Below are 22500 nucleotides of genomic sequence, written 5' to 3'. Positions count from 1 at the left end.
GGATGGACGGAGAAGAGGAGGGAGGGGTGAAGGAGAGAAGGGTTTAATGTCTGGAGGAGGAGAGCGGAGGAACACCAGCAGGATGGAGGGAGGGAGGGAGGGAGGGAGGAGAAGAGGAAGTGGCTCCTCTTAACGGCACAGAAGAAATGAGAGGGGGACATATAGACGAGCAGGCACGTGCACACACAGACATCAAAGGGGGCTTGAGCCCCTGCCCTTTTTATCCGTCTGTAAAAACTGCCCTCTCCAGACCGTGAATGCAGTTTTTACTGTGGTGAAAGAAATGCTGATGCCCTCTTTCCATGCCATACCTGAAGGCGGCATTCAATAGAAGAGTCAAAACTCTCCTGAACTTGAATGTGGCATCTTATGTTGAAACAATTGCCCTCTCTGTGTAGAAATCCATGCCGTTAACGCAACATCTCCGGTATTGACTTTGTTATGCTTAGTTCAGTGTGGTCTCACACACCGAAAATAGCCGACCTCCAAGCTCACAACGCGACGCGCTGTGAGCTTGGAGGTCGGCTATTTTCGATGCTTCCACCAAAAAGGCCCTTTTGGAAATTCCAGCCTCCTGCCTCTCTAACATTCTCTGCACGTCCCTGTGGACGAGTAGGATGGATGGCAGGAGAATGAGGGAGGGAGGAGAAAGAGAGAGGGAGGCTTCAGGACAGAGCGGGTGGTACAGAGGGACGGCACATGCGGGGAAACGGAGCGAAGAAACGATGAGCGGTAGATGCGGAGAAGGACAGAGACGAGTAGAGAACGGAGGAACGGATGTCAGATGATGGAGGGATGGAGCGATTGATGGGGAGGCAGCATGAGCCGCTGTCGAGGGAGGGAGGGAGGGATGGATGGAATGTGCCCACCCCTCCGTTAACGGGCGTGTAATAGGGCTGATCGGAACTGTGAATAATTCAAACGCTACGGCCAGGAATTCTCTTCTAGGGAAGAGACGGAATGAACACGCAGACGCGCATACACGCACACACAGAAAAAATACAGCACATACAGACATCATATAGACTCTATTTGCCAGCATTTGACTTCCCATCTCTGGATATTTATTGTTAGCTATAGCTACTACAGGTGCATAGATGGCTCCTACATGTGTGCATGCACTCACACACGCATACGTGCCCAGTTGCACCCTTGCACACCGCGCACGGTATCTCCCTTTTTCATAGCAATAAAGCAGACAGCCCGTGTTATGAAAGCACATAAGACAGACATCCTATCCTTCACCGGAGAGAGAGAGGGGCGGATGTGAGGGAGAGAGTGAGAGAGGGAGGGACAAATGATGAGAGAGTGAATGAGTGAAGAGAGTGAAAGAGAAGATGGGAGAAAGGAGAGAGGGAGGCAGCGCTATACCTGCTGTGGCTCTACGTTGTCAGTCAGATGTACCATTCTCTGCCACTAAGATTAGATTACAGAGAAAGACATCAATCTATCTCTGTCTCTCTTTCTGTCTCTCCATGTCTCTCTGTGTCTCTCTCTCTCTTAATTCTCTCCATGTCTCTCTGCGTCTCTCTCTCTTAATTGCTCTCTGTCTCCCTCTTTCTCATTCTCTTAAACACACACTCGCACAGGCCATAAAGAGGGCATGTTAAGGATGTGTGTGTACGCGTGAAACGGCGCGTGTGTGCTTGCGCACATGGCGTGTCTGCGCGTCAGCCTCCGTCTCTGCGCGCGTGTGACTTTAAGGTTTCCATGGCGACGTGTTTCCAGGGTGATTTAGCGTAGCACCTGGTCCCTCTCAGGGTGGCACACACTCGTCCACTCGCCACAATGACTCCCCGACCACCAATGATCTCATCCCTTCTTTCTCTCTCTCTCTCTCCGCTCCCTAGTTGTATTGCAGCATCTCGTGATTTACTCCCCCTTGTTGTCTCCTCTCCTCTTGCTCTCTCTTTTCATCCATCTTCTTGTTTATCCGCTTACTATTTTGTCGCTCCATCCTCTCTTCTCCCTCTCTCTTTCTCTCACTCTCTCCTCTTGCCTTCAGACACATCGGTCTACTATCAGTATTATAGTTTAGATATCCAGACCAGTAGGGTTTGATTCCTGCTCTGCCATTGGAATTGATCAATAAACAAGAATTTCGGTTCCAAGTAGGAATCCAAATGACAGAATACCGAGTACCCATGAAAATTATTGAATCTCAGTTCGGCTTATCTGTACCTAGACATGCTAATAACCGGTCATTATTGCAAACAAAGGCTATATTTGCTCTGACGTACGTAGCTATCTGCCGGGACCTGTCAGTGGTTTGTCTGGCTACGTCACGCATCAACAAAACAGACACTCAGACAGTGTGTCCATCTGTTGAGCTCCTGTGTAGCATGCACGGCTAATGGAAGTGTGTTACATTAGTCCTCCTTAAAGCACAAATACAGTTACTGCTCTGAGGCACTCTTCAGTTTTGTCTTAGGTCAGTTTTCCCTTTATTACCAACTAGAACAGGGTGTTTCGGCTGCCTGTCGCTGGCTCTACTGGAGGTGCTTTAGCAAGATGCTAATGTTGCTAGTGTACTTCTTTCTCTCAGACCACAACACATCAATCTGTATATTTCAGATCGATGCCGAACCATACTTTAAATTAGTAACTAGTTATATTTCGTCACTGTCGTGCAGAAACCTCGTATCTCCAAGTTTCAAATTTGTAAAATGTTTCGCAAAGTAAAGCACTGCTTCATCATACAAGGCCATCGCACAAAAGCAGTGAAAACAGTAGTTTTCACTAGTTTAAATCATTTAAAGAATGATAAATACAAAACAAACGGTTTTGGACATACAAGGTTTCCACCCGACAACAACGATTTACTAGTTAATGCTATAAAAAAAATACTCAGTGAATAACTGAATTATAAAAATATCTAGTTACTAGGGAAAGTAACTTTTGCATTTCGGTAAAAAAGAAATGGACTTTGCTTGAAGTACACAGCTCTTCTTTTGGCAGGCAACCCCAGACTGAGGTTTATCATGCCATGCCTAGAGCTGCGTCAACACATTCTCTCACCCATGGCAAGAAATGGGTGACGAGTTGGGACGGATTTGACCATCCATCAAGGTTTTGATGTGATGATTTACGATTCTGTGCCAGTCGGTATCCAACTTGAACAGCGCTGAGTCGGCAGAAGCAGACTTGGCTGTGCTTTGACAGCCACTCGCTGGCCTGGAGGGAGGTGTGTCACGATGCACCTGCCTTGTTTTAAGTGTTCTTAGTGGAATCCATGGTCAGATGTTTCCCCAAGCGTCACTATGGAACTACTTGAGAGTGAGAATGTGTAGGAGGTTGCATTGCAAGTATTGATGAAGGCCACGTACAGCATACCAGTAAGACGCCTAATGGTGTTGGCGACAAGCAACTATGGCCAAGACAGCCCATATCTTTGTGGCGGGTTCTACAAACACGGATCTCCATACACAAGGGATCTCCATATATGGGCATAAAAGGGATTCTGTGATTGTGGTTCCCCTGACATCACAGTGATGTCAGTGTGATATCAGAGCAGCAAACCCATAGACCATAAAGAAGTGTACACGTCCAGACGGAGACAAGATGTGCCGTTTCACATAACATACCAGTAAGATGCCTAAGGGCGAAAAGCAGGGTGAGGTCGCGCCATCTGTCTTGGCCATATATGGATTCTGTTAGTGTGGTTCTCCTAACAGGGCATCATCTGGGATACAATCCCTTTTATTTCCATATATGGAGATCCCTAACAGAGTCCCTTTTATCCCTGCTTTGAGTATCTGACATCACTGTGATGTCACCAGTTTATGCCCATATATGGAGATCCCTGCTCTGAGTATCTGACATCACTGTGATGTCACCTGTGAAGTCACAGTGATGTGTCAGGGGAACCACAGTGTCAGGCGTTACCCGTCTGGGCAGACACGGACAAGCTGTGACGGTTCTGATAGTAAACTGTGACCTACAGTCGCAATCAACTAGTATCATTATATTTAACTAGAAGCTGGGCCGCCCTTCGGGCGGCCCAGCGTCTAGTCGGCGACCTGGCCAACTCGGAACAATGTAAATAGGGAATGAATGCCCCGCCCTTTAATGCAAACCCCATTATACCTGTTTTCATAGGACCCGTTTTGACCATTTGTCTGCCTGTGTCCATTTTTGCCCATATATGGAGATATCTGTATCTGTCTGTCGGTGTCCATTTTATGTCCATATATGGAGATCACTGCAGTTATAGTTCTGGGTCCATTTTATGCCCATATATGCCCATATATGGAGATATCTGTCTATCTGCATCCATTTTATGCCCATATATGGAGATCTCTGTATCTGTCTGTCTGTGTCCCTTTTATGCCCGTATATGGAGATCTTTGTGATTCTGCATCCATTGTATGCCCATATATGCCATATATGGAGATATCTGTTTATCTGCGTCCATTTTATGCCCATACATGAGATTTCTGTCGCTTTTTCAAACAATCGTGGGTCGGGTCGAGTTGAGGCCGAGCACTGCACTACCTGCTGCGGTGGGGAACGCACGTGCCGAATTTGAAATAGGGAATGAATGCCCCACCCTTTAATGCAAACCCCATGAATGCCCCACCCTTTAATGCAAACCCCAATATACCTGTTGTCATAGGACCCGTTTTGACCATCTGTTTGTCTTTGTCCACTTATGCCCATATATGAAGATCTCTGCACACACAGTACCGGTTGCGGAAAACTCTGATGTCAGACTTTATGCCCATATCTGGAGAACGCGCGTGCCGGTGGGAAGAAGGGTTCTCGAGATACGCGGATTACATACATACATACACATTCACAGAGATTTTGTGTTGACTCATGTGGCGTACGTGATGTCAGAGCCTTTTATGAAGTGATGTCACAATGACTCAGCGCTTGCGCCGATTTCCTCCGGAACAGCCTGATGTCAACAATCAGCTCCGCATAAGGAGATTCCGAACGTTTCGCGCCGGTTTCGGAAAACCGCGAGTCGGGTCGGGTCGAGGCCCGGCACTGCACTCCGCGCGGCGGCGGGGAACGCGCGTGCCGAATCTGAAGCCGGTGGGACGAACGGTTCTCGAGATACGCGGATTACAAACAAACAGACAGAGATTTGTCGCATTTATAGATAGATGAAGCCAATCTTATCTATTGATTACCACATGAATCTAGTTTGGAGGATCGTATTTGTAAAGTTTTTTTCATGTTCTGGCCGCTACTAACGCAACTAGCTAATACATCTCAGCATGTATGTAAGGATTAGATATTATGTCGGCCAAAGCTAGCATTGCTGTGTGTGTGTGTGTGTCTCTTTGCGGGTGTGCGCAGGGTAGAAGTCAGAAATAGGCCAGTTAGGGTTTAGAAAAGAGAGATGTTGGAGATTAAAAAGGTCTCTGTGGGGAGCGAGCCTCCTCTCTAGCAGTTTAAATATAACTCTCTCCGGGGAGAAACTGAGTAACACTGCATGAACGCGTGCAGGATTGTTCGTGTGTGCGTGTCCGTCTATATGTGTTTCTGTGTCTGTCTCAGCATGGAATGGTTAACACTTATGTTGCTATGATTTTTTCTCTTCAATGTCTCGCGTTGCCATGGTTACCATAGACTTCCATGTAATTGTGCAAGTTTGTAAAAAGTGCACGCCCATGCCTAGATGATGCACCACGTGTGTAGATGCTGTTCACAGCTTTCAAACAAAGAAATCCGCTTGGAAATCCGTTCAGGCATTCATGATTTATCAGCCATTATGTTTTCTTCAGATGTAAACAAACATGGCTGCCATGTTTGAAAGAATGGGTTGGTATGGGGGTTAAACATGCAATTTCGCGATCGCGATCATGCCTAATACATTTCTGGAGGTCCAAAAAAAATGTTTGAAATTTTTTTTTTTTTTTTTTTTCAAAAACGGCCCAAACTCGGGAAACTCGGGGTTGGCACAGCACTAGTACCAATACAAACTCGGGAAACTCGGGGTTGGCACCATATGTGTTAAGAACCAGTGGTTAAATGGAGGTCAAGAATCAAACCCCAGTGATTTGGAGGCAGACAGTCAGATACCAAGGTCTCGTCTCCTCTCATTGGATGCTGGGACACTGCAGGCTGAAATCTCCTGTACACACATGACAAAGTATGGGAGGCAAACACAATGTGTAATTGCGACCGTAGGTCACAGTTTAGTATGTGAACGGTCACAGCTTGTCCGTATGTGTGTATCTCTGTCTATAATGCCTGACACTGTGGTTCTATGGGTTTGTCGCTCTGACATCATGCGCTGACGTTCTGGTCCATATCGTCCTCCTTTAACACTTTCCCCCACCGCTTAATTAACGTCCATTGTATAACGTTAGCCCACAAAACAAACCGGTTGTTACACATGGAGTGACCCTTCGTCATCACACCGTGTGTGCCAAAAGTGGCAGATCTACAAGCTCACAGCAGCTTGCATCTGCGACGCTGCAGGATGAGGGAGTCACAGCAGTGCTCACATCTCTCGGTCTGAAAAGATCAGCCCCATCCCAGCTCTGTGCACTGTGTGCAAGCCCGCGGGAAGTGTTTACAGCACGTCGGTCAGACGGACCCAGGCAGGATCTCCCAAAAATCGCATTTCATCAGTTTAATGGAAACGGGCTAAATTCGCTTTGTCTTAATACGCATTTCTGATAATTCACTTCCCTAAGTCGAATACGTTTATGGAAACATGGCTATAGACATCATAGGACTTTCACATAACAAATAACTGAGTAAGCATGTTTGGCTCTCACAGCATATCTCCATATACAGTACATGGATCTCCATATATATATATATATTGAAATATTTAAAAAACAAAAACAAAATAGTAAAAAAAGGCAAAGAAGTTAAGGCATAAGGCATAAGACCTGGATCATAATAGGGCCCTTAGTGTCCCCAAAACACAACACCAAGACACAATCCTTTTTGTGAATTTGCCCCTGAGACTGCAGAAATGGACCCATAAGGCCCTGTAGCTTTACTATGCAACAATGTGAGTGTGATGTATGGGTGTGAGATGTAGCGTGCGTGTGCGTGTGTCAATGTGATGTCTTCTTTACATGTGGCGCTATGGGATAGTTTAATACTGTGAGGTCTGGCTGCACCATCTGCTCAGGGTTAGTGTGTGTGTGTGTGTGTGTGTGTGTGTGTGTGTGTGTGTGTGTGTGTGTGTGTGTGTGTGTGCGTGTGCGTGTGTGTGTGAGAAGCTCTCAGCAGGTGCTTCATAATATCGACATACTCTTGACTGCATGCTTTCTGACACATGGACGTATAATTGTTTTCAGTACAAACAATGGTACGTTCTGTTTAGAACCAGTACATAAAGCACCTTTCTCTGAGTCTGTGGCTTCTCATGTTCGAATCCGCCTCGTAACCTGGGTGTCACATTAAATGTCCTAACTCTGTCTGGATCTTCCTTGTTCCACTATTGGGCCAGTGGGCCACCAGTACGTTTTTTTCCCCCCCTGGCTGAAAACGCTATGGTGCCAGCCTATAAAACCGCTGCCAAACGCCATAGTTGAAAATATTTCGGCTCTCAGCAAGCAGATAAAACGGCACACATTAACACTTGGGCTGCCATAGTTTTGCCATAACTAATGTAGATTAACTGCCATGTATCTTTCCAACCGCGGCGATCCATGAGATAATAGTCCATAGAACATGGCACCGTCTTGACCAAACAAGCGATGTGGGAAAACGAAGGGAGAAAAAGCCATTTTACCGAACCAAGATAGAACGGATGTGAATGAGGAAGTGGAACGGGCAGGGCACGGCTTTCGAGATGCATCATGGGATATGAAATGTTTTCACTCACCAGCGGCTGCCGCAGCACCTGTTTACCTGGTTACTATGGTAACCAGTTAACACGTCATGAACGCCAACAGTGTTTGCAAGGGTAGTTGTACTATGTGAAGTAGTGATGAAGGAATGTGCGGTATAGGCCTAGAGACTCATGTCATGTCCCTGGGTCTACCCCTCACTCTCAGCTTTACACCTGCACTGTGTTTTTAGTCTGAAAATTGCAGGCGTACGTCCGCTTCTTGAACAAGCGATCAAACATTTTCATCCACAGTGGAGCGGAGGCTCCGTGTCACGCCCAAGGACGCTTTGACATTGATGGGCACCAGCTGTCGCAGAGATCGAACGTGTGACCTTGATGAGATGATCTCTCTCTCTCTCTCTCTGAGCGTGTGGCTGCTCTGCCATCGATGCTATACCGCTAAAGCTGGGAGAGGTGCCTGCACCACACCAATGGTTCTCAATCTTGAGGTCGGGACCCAAATTATTTTGTGGGGTCCCCAGATGATTAGCTTAATGTCATTTTTTTTTCTCTCACTCAATGGTAAACAAGCCAACACACAGTATAAGTGTATACATGATATCTGCACATTTCTAAAGTGACAATTTAAGGACTTTCAAGACTTTTTAATACCAAACTGGCCTAACTGTCAAATATTAAGTAAGCAAGAGGTGAACATTGTGAAAACAGCCAATCTACATACATGCTCACAACGCCTCGTGTTGTGAGGCGTTGTGAGCATGTAGATCTGCTATTTTCATAATATTTATCTGTGAAACCGAGTCACATTAAATGTAATACCTACAATTCCAAGTGCTTGTCAGGGTGGGGGTCCCAAGTTCAAATATGTTTATTTTGGGGGTCACAGCCTAAAAAGGTTTGAGACCACTGACCTTTTAAAACCACCTTGTCTCTGGGAACCAGCCGTACATGTGGTACGATGCTGGAACACCCCTGTCTCCACAGTAGCACAGTAGCATAATATATCCTATATCCTTGCTGTTGGGCAGAAATCTCTTATTTCCGTAAATTATGCCTTCTTGATCATACTACAGTATCACACAAAGGCGTGTTGAGCTTGTAGATCTGCGACTTTTGCTACCTTTGGCCAATGTGTTGCCGAGCTGGGGACCCCCATGGCCTGTCACTATGACTCAGACATTTGCCCCTATAGTACAGTGCACCATTACTGCTAGTGGCAGAAAGTAGGCATTGTAGGAAAATATAGCCTAGATTAAAGCCTTAGCTGTATGGCGAGGTATACATTAAAGTAAACACAGCCTCTTTAACTTGGCTATGTGATTGCAGCTTTTTGTGCTCAGTAAATTTCTGTCGTTTCCAAAAAGATTCCTTTTGTCTTTTCGCCCTTCACTCCCTCTCTCCTTCTCTTTACTGTTGCCTCCTCTCTCTGTCTTTGTCTCTCACACTCGTGTCTCTCTCTCTCTCTCTCTCTCTCTCTCTCTCTCTCTCTCTCTCTCTCTCTCTCTCTCTCTCTCTCTCTCTCTCTCAGAATCGGGTGACAGGCTTGTGCCACTCTGGAAAGTACATAAACACCCAGCACTCTGCCACCAGGCCACCACACTTATTTTGTCTGAGTGTCAGTGGTGGAAAAAGTATTCACATTTGACTAAAGGTTAAGTAAAAGTATCAATACTGCAATATAGAAATACTCTGTTACAAGTAAAAGTCCGGAATTTAAAATGTACTTGAGTAAAAGTACGAAAGTATTGGCATCAGAATATAAGCACCAAAAGTAAAAGTGCAAAATGTTCGAAAATAGCAGATGGGCTATTTTCAAATAGCCTAGGTATAAAATAGGGCTAAAATGGATTAATGTATGTTATATTATATAATCATTTATATCTGCAAAGTAAGTAGTAGCTATAGTTCCCAAATATCTTGTGGGTGGAGTAAAAGTAAAAAATTTGCCTCTGAGATGTAGTACAGAAAATTGGAAATGCGTTACACCACTGTGTGTGTGTGTGTGTGTGTGTGTGTGTGTGTGTGTGTGTGTGTGTGTGTGTGTGTGTGTGTGTGTGTGTGTGTGTGTGTGTGTGTGTGTGTGTGTGTGTGTGTGTGTGTGTGTGTGTGTGTGTGTGTTACTGCAGAGTACACAATGCAGTGGGTAGTGTTGCAGTTGCTGCAGTGTGGTCACCATAGGGACAGGTAAAGGCTGGACTGCACAGCCATAACACCAGACTACTACAGCATGCACACGGAGGTGTGTGGAGATGCACACATACTGGGCATACACACACCTTACATGCACACATAGTGTATAGCACATCTCTCACTATCTCCTTTTTCTGGTGCTCTCTCTCTCTCTCTCTCTCTCTCTCTCTCTCTCTCTCACACACACACACACGTACACATATATACAGACACCCCCCCAGCTCACACACGCACACGGGTACACATGCACACACACACACACACACACACACACACACACACACACACACACACACACACACGGATGCACTTGCACGTGGGTGCACACACACACACACACACACACACACACACACACACACACACACACACACACACACACACATGCATACACATATTTCCGCCTGCTCCATGTGTAATGTAATCCCCTGGGCTCTCCATGCCTCCTAACCCAATAAAGATGACAGCCTTCGCCTGCAACACACACACACACACACACACACACACACACACACACACACACACACACACACACACACACACACACACACACACACACACACACACACACACATGCGCACGCTTCATCCGGAACAATTGATAACACATTCTTCTTTCCTCTCCCTGCCTTTCCCGGCATTCTCCCTCTCTTAGTGTCCAACCGTTAATATTTCACAGCAGTGTTAGTGAGTGACTTAAGCCTAATTCCTGCTTCGTCGTACGATGGTGTCGCTGGCTGAAAACAACTGCATGTTGCGTCTTTTTTTACTTGGAAAATGTCTTACTTTTAACTCTGACGTCCCTATTTTGAGTAGATCAAAGTGTGAGCTGAGCTTGTAGATCGTCTGTTTTTGCTATTTGTTGAAGTAGTGTATATAGGGCTAAAAGCATACATCCTGTTCCATCACTCTGTAAGCAGCTCAGCTAACAGCTAGTGTTCTTTCTGCTGGGACAGACTGACTGGATGATGTTAGGAGAGGAACAGAGTAAACAGACAGACTAAGAGACTGACTGACAGAGGTCAGACAGAAAGAGATGGCGTGCGTGCGTGCGTGCGTGCGTGCGCGTGTACTGTATATGTGTGTATGTCATCGTAGCACTCCTTGGGTCAGCCTAGCCCTGAAACGACGACCGTCATGTTCCCGGGTTTATATGGGTTCGGGCAGAGCGACTTATTTAGCCCCCTAAAACTACACCAACATTCAGATTTCACAAACAGTGCTTAATAAAGTCTCACACCTGTCTAAATACGGTATAGCATTCTATACAGTAATTACCTGTATCCTCTGTGTTCTTTAATAAGAAGCATTTTTATCCAATCGTTTTCTGTGTTCCCTTGTATTTCCGGACCCATTTTTGCAAGGCCACGCCCACATCTCAGTGTCCATAGATGGGGTTGGTGCGCATGGGGAACGCCAGGAAATACATGGGAAAACTGAAAACGATCGGATAAAAAGGCTTCTTATTAAAGAGCACGGAGGATACAGGTAATTCTAGAATGCCGTACCGTATTTAGACAGGTGTGAGACTTGATTAAGCACGTTGTTTGTGAAATCTGAATGTTGGTGTAGTTGTAGGGGGCTAAATAAGTCGCTCTGCCCGAACCCATGTAAACCCGGGAACATGGCGGTCGTGAGCGACCGTCATGTTTCAGGGCCAGGGTCTGCCCAGCGTTGTTGGGGGGCGACCAGCCATGGCGGCCATTACGGCTCCTCCGTGCACCATCTGCTCCTGGCCACAGCGACTGCTGCCAGGTTGCCCGCTCTCTTCTCCTCGCCGCTCTTTCCATCTTTTACTCCTCCTTCTTTGGCCCTCTACCCTCATCACTTCCTTCCTGGCCGCCTCTTACTTCTCTCCTCTAATCAGGTACCTGCTCTCTCTTCCCTCTTCTTTTCTCCTCACAGCCGCCTTTCTCTTTTGACGACACTTCTTTCTTCTTTCCTTTGAGCACTGCATTTCACAATTCACCACTACAGTACGTTGCCTTTTCTCATGTTGGTTCTATTCTATTCACTGTGCTTTTGAACCCGTAGTATGTGTAGCCAATGGTTGGCAAGCCAGCAGTTTGCTAACAATAACAAACAATGATAATATGCCATCATAAATCATGATTATAGTAATAACAGTCTTTTAAGTCTAACTGTTTACTTCTCCCTCTTCACGGTTGCTCTCTTTCCGCACTCTACCTGTTACTGACTGACATCCATGCATCTATGACTCCTTTCACTCTCTCTCTCTCTCTCTCTCTCTCTCTCTCTCTCTCTCTCTCTCTCTCTCTCTCTTCTCAGCCATCTCGTTATGTTTCCCTCCGTTCCTTCTTTGCCATACTATTGTGTGGACATGACTCAGGCCCACAGTACATAGAAGGGGAGGGGGGTAGAGAGAAGAAAAGCGGAGGTGTGTGTGGGGGATCGTAGATCAGAGCCATCATGATTGAGCCATCTGCTGAGAAGAGGCTAGTGTAATGCACACATACATACACACGCACATGCTTGAAGATGACCACTGCCCCCCACTGGTTGATGCCTAATACTACATTTCCTCCTCCTCCTCTCTCTCTCTCTCTCTCTCTCTCTCTCTCTCTCTCTCTCTCTCTCTCTCTCTCTGTCTCTCTCCCCTCCTGTCTGGTATTATTGGATTGTCCGGCACATGCCAAAAGGACATTGGAACACATAGCTAGGAATGCTGATCGCTGTTGGCTAGCAAGAAACCATGTTTGCACTGTAATATGAGACCTTCGTGCACCTTACTCCCTCCTTTGAAACGCAGAGCCTTGTGGCTGATTTATACTTCATTTTACGACTGTGTCGCTCGCCTTAGACAAGTGACACAGTCATTTGCTGAAATATAATTCAGGCCTGACAGAATGTTGTTTTATTAGCACACTTGATATGACATTTACATGTCTATTAACCACTCAGACCCTATATACCTGTTCTTCAGTTGTCCCAGGGTCACGCACTGGTCTATACTTTATCAGTTGGTCCAATCTTTTTGAGCGGTGCTCCTGGAAGGAGATAAGCTCCAACAACTGGCTTTGTCCGTATGTAGGCCCAGGGTCACATTGGCCAAGCTTCGTGGGACTCTTGAATTAACTCATGAATAGCACCGCTCACTTCACACTTGGTGTGATTTATTTTCCTTATCTATACCAATTCTGTTTGACATTTTCTTTGGCCCAAAATAGGGACACCATAGTCAATGTGGTTTATGTTTTCTATCACTTGGTGTATGTATGTAGCTGACTCTACTCTACCATGGCTATGTGCTGCTGTGACACATGTGCTTTGTTTAACTCTGTATTGTCCTCTGACCGTCTACTCTGTACGTTTCTCAACTGGGTTGGGTGTTCACCGGACCACCACAAATGTCATTTTCATTTTTTATTTTTTTCCTCCTCGAACCTCTCCTGCCAGACCATCCTGTGATGCCGTCTCTCTTGCAGCCATCTGACCTTTAATAGATTCATAAACGCTCTCCTCCCATTGGCCAGAGGAGCCTATTTCATCCTATTAGAGATTAGCGTATGGCTGAGTGGAGGAGGAAGTGCTCTTTATATGCTAATGAGGAGATAATGTATGCGCTGAGGACCTGCCAGAGCTCCAGTGGGAGAACCCCATGTCGTCCACTGAACACAATCAAAGAATGGAAGAAAGAAAGGAGAAGAAAGATAGGTGGAAAGAGCAGTCCATCAGCGGCACTTTCTTTATCTTTGTTTTGACTTCTTATTCAGAGGCATTTTGAGCGTGGCTAATGAGCTGGAATATAACAGAATAAGAGGCTATTCAGATAGATAGTAATTGGCTCTGGTATTGTCTTTTTATATACAGTATCTGATCAGCACATACTACAGTAGGCTATATACTGTATTGTTGTAATAGGTGACCCCAGCGTGAATCAAATCTTATTCTGATGATGTTGATGCCATGTTGTATCCATTGAGCTACGTGAGACCACAGGTGTTTGGGGAATGAACTGGGAGCCCCTTTGTCTGAGATGTATTCACTGCAACTGTGTCAATAGTTCATATACTGTTGGGGTATCGTTGAAGGAAGTGGTCACACATGTCCGCTGTGATCTCCCATCGTGCATGTGCGTTGTCGGTTTAAATATGCTCTTTTGGCTGTCACAAGAGTGGTTTTGCCAGCTGTTTTCTGGACTTTCCGGTGTGTGATTAGTTAAGTCAGTGGTTCCCAAACTTCTTAGCTTGTGACCCAAAAAAGAAATCAGATGTTTGCCCGGGACCCAAACTAGTGAAAACAGCAAATCTACAAGCTCACAACGCGTTGCTTCGCGCCGCGCTGTGAGCTTGTAGATCGGCTATTTTCACTACTTCTTAGACATTTATTTTCTAATGTATGGAATGATAATAATAATTAAAAACAAAATGTGGAAACAAAAATTAAGGGACCCATAAAAATATGTCCACGACCCACAAATGGGTCCCGACCCAGTGCTTGGGAATCAGTGAGTTAAGTGATTGATTAATTGATGAACCGATCGATCAACTAAGCACAACCTTCTCCTGTCTCTCTCTCTGTCTCTCCAGGAACAGGGGGTGGTGGGGATGTCCCGGCCACCCGGCGCCGTCCCGCCCCCTCACCCTGCGGGGGGCGTGGCTTCGGGGGTGGGGCCTAACCAGGGGGCGGGGCCTCCGCCCGGCTACCTGAGCAACCAGCAGCAGGCGGCCATGATGAAGCAGATGATGGTCATGGAGCAGGAGAAGAGGGTGCAGCTGCACCTGATGGAGCAGCAGAAGCAGCAGCTCATCCGAGAGCAGAACAGGCAGCAACAACAGCATCTACTGGCTGAACAGGTGTGTGTGTGTGTGTGTGTGTGTGTGGACAGAATGTGTGAAAAGTGGACTGTGTTATGGAGAAGTTAAGCTAAGGGTTACTGAAAGAAAAGAGAAGAGAAAGCAGACGTGTGTGTGTGTGTGTGTGTGTGTGTGTGTGTGTGTGTGTGCGTGTGCGAGTAAATGTGCGTGTGCGAGTTAATGTACTCGTACATGCGTGTAAAATTTTTAGGTATTTACTGGAGCATTTTCAATTTTCAGTACTTTTACTTCTTGTCCACTACATCACAGAGACAAATATTGTGCTTTCGCTCCACTACAATTATTTAAAAACTTTAGCTATTAGTTACATTTTAGATTTTGATAATTTATTATTACAAACAATACAACATGTGGGTAATTACATTACTCACTTCAGCCCTATATACATTTTGGCCATTTGAAAACAGACGATCTACAAGCTCACAACTAGTACTTTCTACTTTTGCACTTTAAGTATATTTTGATACTTTTGTACTTTTACCAAGTCAATTTTGAATTCCGGACTTTGTGTGCGCGCGCATTATATACTATTGCTCCAGAGTCCAGACAGGCCTAGAGTTCACTGAGACATACTGGACATTCTACTGTGTGTGTTCCTACCGTATGTATGTGTTGGTCGTCTCCAAAGTGAGCGGCTCATCATTTCCTCTTCTTCGCTGTCGTTTGGTTGCATGTATGTATAATTATCCTCAACCAGCTCCCTCCCGTGCTCACTAGACTGCCTTTCATCTCTGGTTCTTGTGCGCCTGACATGCGTGTACACTGTACACACGCACGTGTGTGTGTGTGTGTGTGTGTGTGTGTGTGTGTGTGTGTGTGTGTGTGTGTGTGTGTGTGTGTGTGTGTGTGTGTGTGTGTGTGTGTGTGTGTGTGTGTGTGTGTGTGTGTGTGTGTGTGTGTGTGTGTGTGTGTGTGTGTGTGTGTGTGTGTGTGTGTAGCCACATGCCACCTGCTGCGATAATTTGTTGGTTTCTTTTTCTTTTTCTCTCTATGAGGGAATCCTCATAGGTTAAAGAGTTCTGAAGTCATGTTGGTTTTAATTGGCTGAACACACACACACACACACACACACACACACACACACACACACACACACACACACACACACACACACACACGTCTAAATCTTGTATATGACCATTTCTTTTTCTGTGTTAGTATATAAATAGATGTCAAACCTCCACTTAGATAAAGACCTCTGTTTACTACTGTACTTATGTACAGTAGACTCTAGGGCTCCAACAGTTCATCAGTTGAGTGCAGACTGCCCCTCTTGCTTTACTATCGGATATGGTATAATACCATATATAAATTATATCAAAACTATTTGAAATATAAATAAATAATTTCAAATATAGACTAAAAGTCCAAAATATGCTTTCAGGCAAACCGTGTGAAATATGTTTTCTTTTTTCCTGTATGTGTTTTCAGCTCTGTGAATGTATGCATAGCCAACAGGCCTGTAAACATAAACGTAATCTGTGGATTCAAAATGTTCGACTTGCCATGCTGGTGTCCTGTGCAATACAGTTCACACTGGCAGATCCAAAATTACAGGCTACCATTCATTTTCAATGTAAGCCATTGACATGAAGATACAAAGTTACATCACACATTTGTAGCTGCTACAAACGCTATAGCAGCTACAAAGCTACACGAAATTTGAGCTGGTTTCAACTTCAGAATGATACATAGATACAAATGTGAACGCAGCATAATCCTCATTTATGGTTCCTTGATTGAGGATGTCATGCATTGAAAAGAACTGATGATAAACCTGACGTGATGCATCCTGCAAAGAAGCAAAACATTTGTCAGACAGAGAGATAATATCGTCACTGTCGGGTGGAAACCTTGTATGTTCAAAACTGTTACTTTTGCAGAAAAAGGAAAAAAATGACCTGCGTTCCAATGAATCCAATTGAGTTATTATTTAGTCACAAGCTCGTGTTAATACTTTTCATTGGTTCAATATTTATTAAACCCAAAGGCACACATAACCACTTTCACTTTAAAACTTAAAAAATATCCGATTGCCAATTTTTGCTACTTTTATGTGACATTAGCATGACAAAAGTAGGTCATTAACTTATGGGTGAAAAAACATAAAAGGATGAATGAAATCTGGAGATAAGAGGTTTCTGCAACAATATGATTCGGTATTGAATTGTATGGTACTACTATGCGACGGTACTGACAGCTCTGTATGTGTGTGTGTCTGTGTTTGTCTATAGCTCCAGCAACAGCATCTCCCGAGACAGATGGCCCAGGGGCAGAGGAATCCTTACCCTCAAGTCAATCAGTACCAAGGTGAGACATCACGTACACGGTTTAATTTAACTCTGAGTGTTTACAAATGGACCCGTCAGGGTCCATTTGGAAACATTTGTGCACAATCAGAGTTACAAATGGATAGATTAGAACTGACAAGGGTGTCCCTTGTGGGGAGAGAGACATGTCTTGTAACCAGAAGGTCACAGCCCAGGTTTGATCCCTGCAACACCCCGAGCTCCCACTTGGCATATTATTTTCAGTTGAATGACAACACCATGTGCACACACCCAGAGACACTGGACATATTCACATCACTGTGCCCTACCTGATTCTCATACATGCATGGGTGGTAACAAACCGTAGGGTTAATAAACACAGTCATTTCTTCTCCAGGCACCTAATGCTTGCGCCCAACATTTACCTGGGATATTTTACTTTATGTGCTCAGACACGTATACTTGCACATGCGGTATATACACACTAACACCACTACTACTGGATCAACATGTAGCCTTACTTGAACCAACTTGAGTGCACTTTGTTCAGCACTTACTGTATGTCAGTGATACCCGATTAGTGCTCTATTATTCTTTGTCTGTCTGTTTTCTCTTTCTCTCTCGTTCTGTCTGTCCCACTCTCTCTCCCTCCGGTAAAAAAGTAGAATTAAAAAAAAGAAAACACTGAATATTCCTGCTCTGCCTGTTACCACGGCAACCTGTCTGTCCTGGAACCCCCTAGAGTTTGCGATGAAGTCAGAGAGATGGATTGGGGGGGTTAAGAGCAAGAAGATAGAGAGGTTGGAGAAAGAAAGAGACGAGTGGGTGAGAGTATGATGGAGATAAGCGCAGAAGAGGAGATGAAGAAGTAGCGTAGAGAGGGAGGAAAGTCGAGTTGGAAGCCATTTATAGCCATCAAAGTGTCTGGCTGCCAGTGTGAGACAGACATTAACCACTTCAACCCTCTGTGCCAGTGGTTCTCAAAGTAGCGGTCCGGGAGAGGGGTTCCAGGGGGGTCCCTAGCCAAATGATTGATAGTTAGGAACCAAATGGACCCTTATGGGTCTGTATCTCTGAGTTAAAATGATACCACAGTGTAGATGGGGGGGGTCCCAGAGATCAAAGTCGCATCAAATGGAGGTCCGTAGCCTAATGCATATCAAACTGGGGGTCTTTGAAATTAAAATATTTGAGAATCACTGCTATAGCCGTAAAACTCTTCTCTTATGGGGGTCCCTGGGCTGGCATATCTTTTCAAATGGAGGTTCATGGGCTAATGTGTGTCCATGAAAAGGTTTGAAAAGCACTGCTCTTTTGTAGGCAATACAGAATAATATTTGCAATATATACCGCGCATTATGTATGTATGGGCTAACGCCTCTGCGCACAGCTGAGAGTTATTTATTCTGCTTACACCACCACTTACCAACCATTATGTTGAAATCCATGTCGTTTTTAAAGGTAGTTTTGTGCTAATATTAGCTTAAAGGTAGGCTAAGTGATTTTCTTTGGATAAAATAAGTGTTAAATCGCTCTGTATTGTGATTCATCACTCATTGCTATAGAGTGTTAGTTCAGTAACAGGAGTCTCCATGTCTCTCCAGCTCTTTATTAAACACAAAATGCATTTTCAGGGCAGCCGCGGGATGCCAATTTTATCCAATCAGGATACAGACTAAACAAGTGCAATTAGAGGTGATGACATGTAGAAATAAGCAGACAAAATTGGAACTGGAACACTTTAAGTATTAAGCTGATAAATGAGGTACTCTCTGCTGATTGGCTAATGTTTTGCAACTCACCTGTCTTTCTGTTAAAGAACTGGAGAAATGGGGAGACTCTTGTTACTGAACAAACACTCTACAACTCTACAAGTGATTTTACCTTAAACAAAAAACCTATTGTTTTAACCAAAACAATCTCTTACCCTACCTTTAAATTACTGTTAATACAGTACAATGTTAATTATAAATATTACTTTACAACAGTCATGAGACCACAGCCTTAACTGAAAATAATCCTCCTCTGGCCAATCAGAATCTAGTGTGTATGGTATGAGCTATGCTATAAACTAAGATATGCAATAATAAAGATGTAGGCAATAATGTGTTGTAATGTAATATACAGTATTTAATGTATGTAATATTGCGTTGCCATATGACATGACTCTCTCTATAGTTAGTTATGCATCCAGACTCAGACTGTGAACCTGTTGACTCTGATTGTGTGTTTCTAAATGTTACAAGTTAACAGTTGATGAGGTGCAAGCTGTGAGGTGAGGGATTAGTGGAACAATGTCAGATGTGGGCTTATTAGGGTATTTAGAACCATTTCCATGCTTCCACAGCCACATTCCTAATCAGAAAAAGGTGGAACCTAAGGTATTGCTGCCATGTAAGGATGAACTAAATGAGTTTAGGTTGAACTAAACTGGGAGAGGTGGATGCTTTTCCAAAGTCAACAGATTGACATGTCTGAGCAGTGAGCTCTGAGATCAGTCATGTGCAACCTCATCTTTCTGCGGATGCATGTGAACTCTACTTAGGTCAGCCTGGTTGGGTCAGCATCTTTCCTTAAACCCATTTCTGCCGTCTCCCTATATCCTGTCAGCCCACCTTTGTCCTTTTCTGTAGCTCTCTGAAACACGTCATTCTTCTCTTCCAGGAACTCCTCAGGAGATGGCATCCAGAAGCCAAGCGCTCCAGAACATCCGTGCCGCCCGCCTCTTGCAGCAACAGCAGCAACAGCAGCAGCAGAATCAGCAACAACAGCAGATGGTCCAGATGGGTTCTGTACAGGCCCAGGGAGGCTCAGTAGGGCCCCAGCCTGACATGGGCCTGCCTTACGGTGGTCAGGGGTCCAACCAGGGTTCATTATATGGCCTTAACCCCTCTATGAGCCAAATGATCCACCAGCAACAGCACCAGAGCCAAAGTGTTCAGGCTCCCATGGGCCTCCCACCTCAGCACAACCCCGCTGGAGGTCCCCCAAGACAAGCAGGCACAGGCCCCGGGGTAGGGGGGATGCCTGGGGGAGCCGGAGGTGGTGGGGCTGGAGGGTATGGAGGACAGGGAATGTTGATGAACTCAATGTCCCAGCAAGCCCTAAAAGGCCCACCCAATGCCAAAGCTCAGGCCCAAAGACTGCAAAGCATGCTGGGGGTTGGAGGCGGAGCAGGAGGCAGTGGCATGGGAGGAGTTGGCTGGCCACAGCAGCAAGGGCAGAATCTCCAGGCTATGGCAGGGGGAGTTGTAAGGACTACAGGAGGAGGGGGAGGAGACATGGTGGGCTTTAGCCCCGGCCAGGGTTATGGGATGCAGCCAGGTCAGCCCCCACGCATGACCAAACAACACTTCCAGGGCCCAGGACAGGGGATGAACCAGGCCATCGACCCCAGGGTAGGCAACCCAGCAGCGGGTATGGGCGGCCCAATGATGGGCCCTCACATGGGGGGACAGCCTAGGACCAACCAGCCCCGGCCCATGGTCATGAACCAGGGGATGAACCAGGGGCTGATGGGGCAGGGTATGAGTGGGATGGGGGGCTTTGGGCCAGGACCTGGTGGGCCAGGAATGGGACCCGGGGGAGGACCAGGAGCAGGGGGGGGCCCCTACGGACCAGGGGGAGTTGGTGTTGGGGGTCAGCCACAGGGCTATCAGAGGACAGCTAATCAAGACATGTCATCCTATGGATATGGGGGCGGGCCCTCGGGTGGAGGAGCCTTCGGACTGGGTGATGGTTCAGGGGCAGAGCTGGACTCGGGCGATGGTTGGATGGAGGAATTCTTTCCTGGTCAATAGCCAACGGATAAACTGTGGATCATAGTTAGACTAAGAGAGAGACTTAAAAAAAGAAGGAAAAAAATGAAAAACCTGGGGAAATCATACAGAATGGAAGACACGACATCGTCTGGTGACCGGCATGTTTATTTTCTGTAAAACAGGAGAGGTTTTAGGCAAGGTTATAAATGAGTTCTTGTCTGTGTGTGTGTGTGTGTGTGTGTGTGTGTGTGTGTGTGTGTGTGTGTGTGTGTGTGTGTGTGTGAGTGTGAGTGTGAGAGAGAGAGAGAGAGAGAGATGAAAGAGACAGCGAATGAGAGAGGTAGAGAGAGATCATGATATTATGTGATGTGAGCTGACCTGAAAATCTCATGATTATTTTCCTTTTTTCTCCTGAAAATTAAATCATCCACTAGTTGTGATCTGGTGTGCTTAACCAGACCCTTTTCACATTTGCCAGCGCTACAACAGTGCTAGACATGCGGGCTGATTGAACACCATGAACTGAAGAAGGGGAAAGAGATCTTGCTCTCAAGACAGTGATGTATTTGTGTGTGTACGTGTATCTGTGTATGTGCACACCTGCCGTGCCCATATCCACAGCGCTACCTGTCTCATATGCCGCCGACCTCTCGGCTGTGTGAGGAGGTGAAAGCACTCTCACTTCTTCCATTATTTTCCTTAGATTTACACCCCCACACGTCTGTCTCTTTCCTTCGTGTCTCTCCCTCCCTCTCTCTCTCTCTCTCTCTCTCCGGAGACCTGTTCCCTTCTGTTGATGCCTCTTGGTTTATTGCAATAAAACAAATGATGTTCTTTTGTTGTGCAACACAGACACACACTCTAGTGCCCTCTAGTGCTTTTGCCATGCGACCAGAACTGAGTGCTGGTGCTTTCATTTCCTCGCGGAGCTGCAGGTGTTATTTGTGCACGCATGCATAATGTGCATACATGTGCAGAGAGGCAGAAATGTAAATCTAATTCATACTTTGTCGTACAACTAAGGTGAGTCACACAAAGTTGTACAAAGTCTAAATTGGGCTTAAGAGAAGAGGCAGCTAAAGCATGCACAAGCTTGGATGCATGATGTGCACATAAAGTACACAATACAGTACACAAACAAATGCATATGCACCGGTCCCAGTCACCAGGAGAGTATGAACATATATAACTGGGCTGAGAGGCAGCTACCGGAACTATTGTTACTTTGACCATCTCATCCATATGTTAGGCAAAACCAAATCATGAATTGAAAGCAGAGTTGGAGTTTTGAATGAATGTATCCAATCACCATAAGTGACTTCATTTTAAAGAAAATACTACATTTTCCGAATATCTTAGAAAGCCCTCCCACATTGCTGTATTTATTTGTGTTTTATCTTAAAAAAAAGAAAAGAAAAATACCTGTTGTCATTGTCAGTTAAAAGTTAGAGATGTTTAAATTAGGCTACCTTGTGTTGTCTTTTTGAAAAGGCCTATCCTTCCATTGTACGTCAGCCTTCTCCTGGGTGCTGCTTTGCTCTGTTGCTTTATTCTACTGCAGCCACGAATGCCCTTGCTTCAACTATACATAACATAACTGTTCGCTGTTGTAACACAATTGTGAAGATTGACATTACCATCCTTGCCAGGCGCTTGAAATATGAACCACTATTA

General features: G+C 45.4%; 1 protein-coding gene across 1 annotated transcript in view; it reads left to right on the top strand.

Annotated features, from left to right (window-relative positions):
- maml3 (mastermind-like transcriptional coactivator 3) overlaps positions 1 to 22500 on the top strand; it is a 150145-nt gene that overhangs the window by 125918 nt on the left and 1727 nt on the right. Inside the window, exons 4-6 of the mRNA XM_080722902.1 lie at positions 14508 to 14774; positions 17030 to 17105; positions 19730 to 22500. The exon at positions 19730 to 22500 is cut by the window's right edge and continues 1727 nt beyond it. Of these exons, the coding sequence (XP_080579028.1) occupies positions 14508 to 14774; positions 17030 to 17105; positions 19730 to 20865 (1479 nt within the window). The 3' untranslated portion in view covers positions 20866 to 22500. The remainder of the gene's footprint in view (positions 1 to 14507; positions 14775 to 17029; positions 17106 to 19729) is intronic.

Source organism: Nannobrachium achirus (genome assembly GCF_963921795.1).
Source record: "Nannobrachium achirus genome assembly, chromosome: 3".
Taxonomy (NCBI): domain Eukaryota; kingdom Metazoa; phylum Chordata; class Actinopteri; order Myctophiformes; family Myctophidae; genus Nannobrachium; species Nannobrachium achirus.
This window is presented reverse-complemented; position numbering and strand designations above follow the sequence as displayed.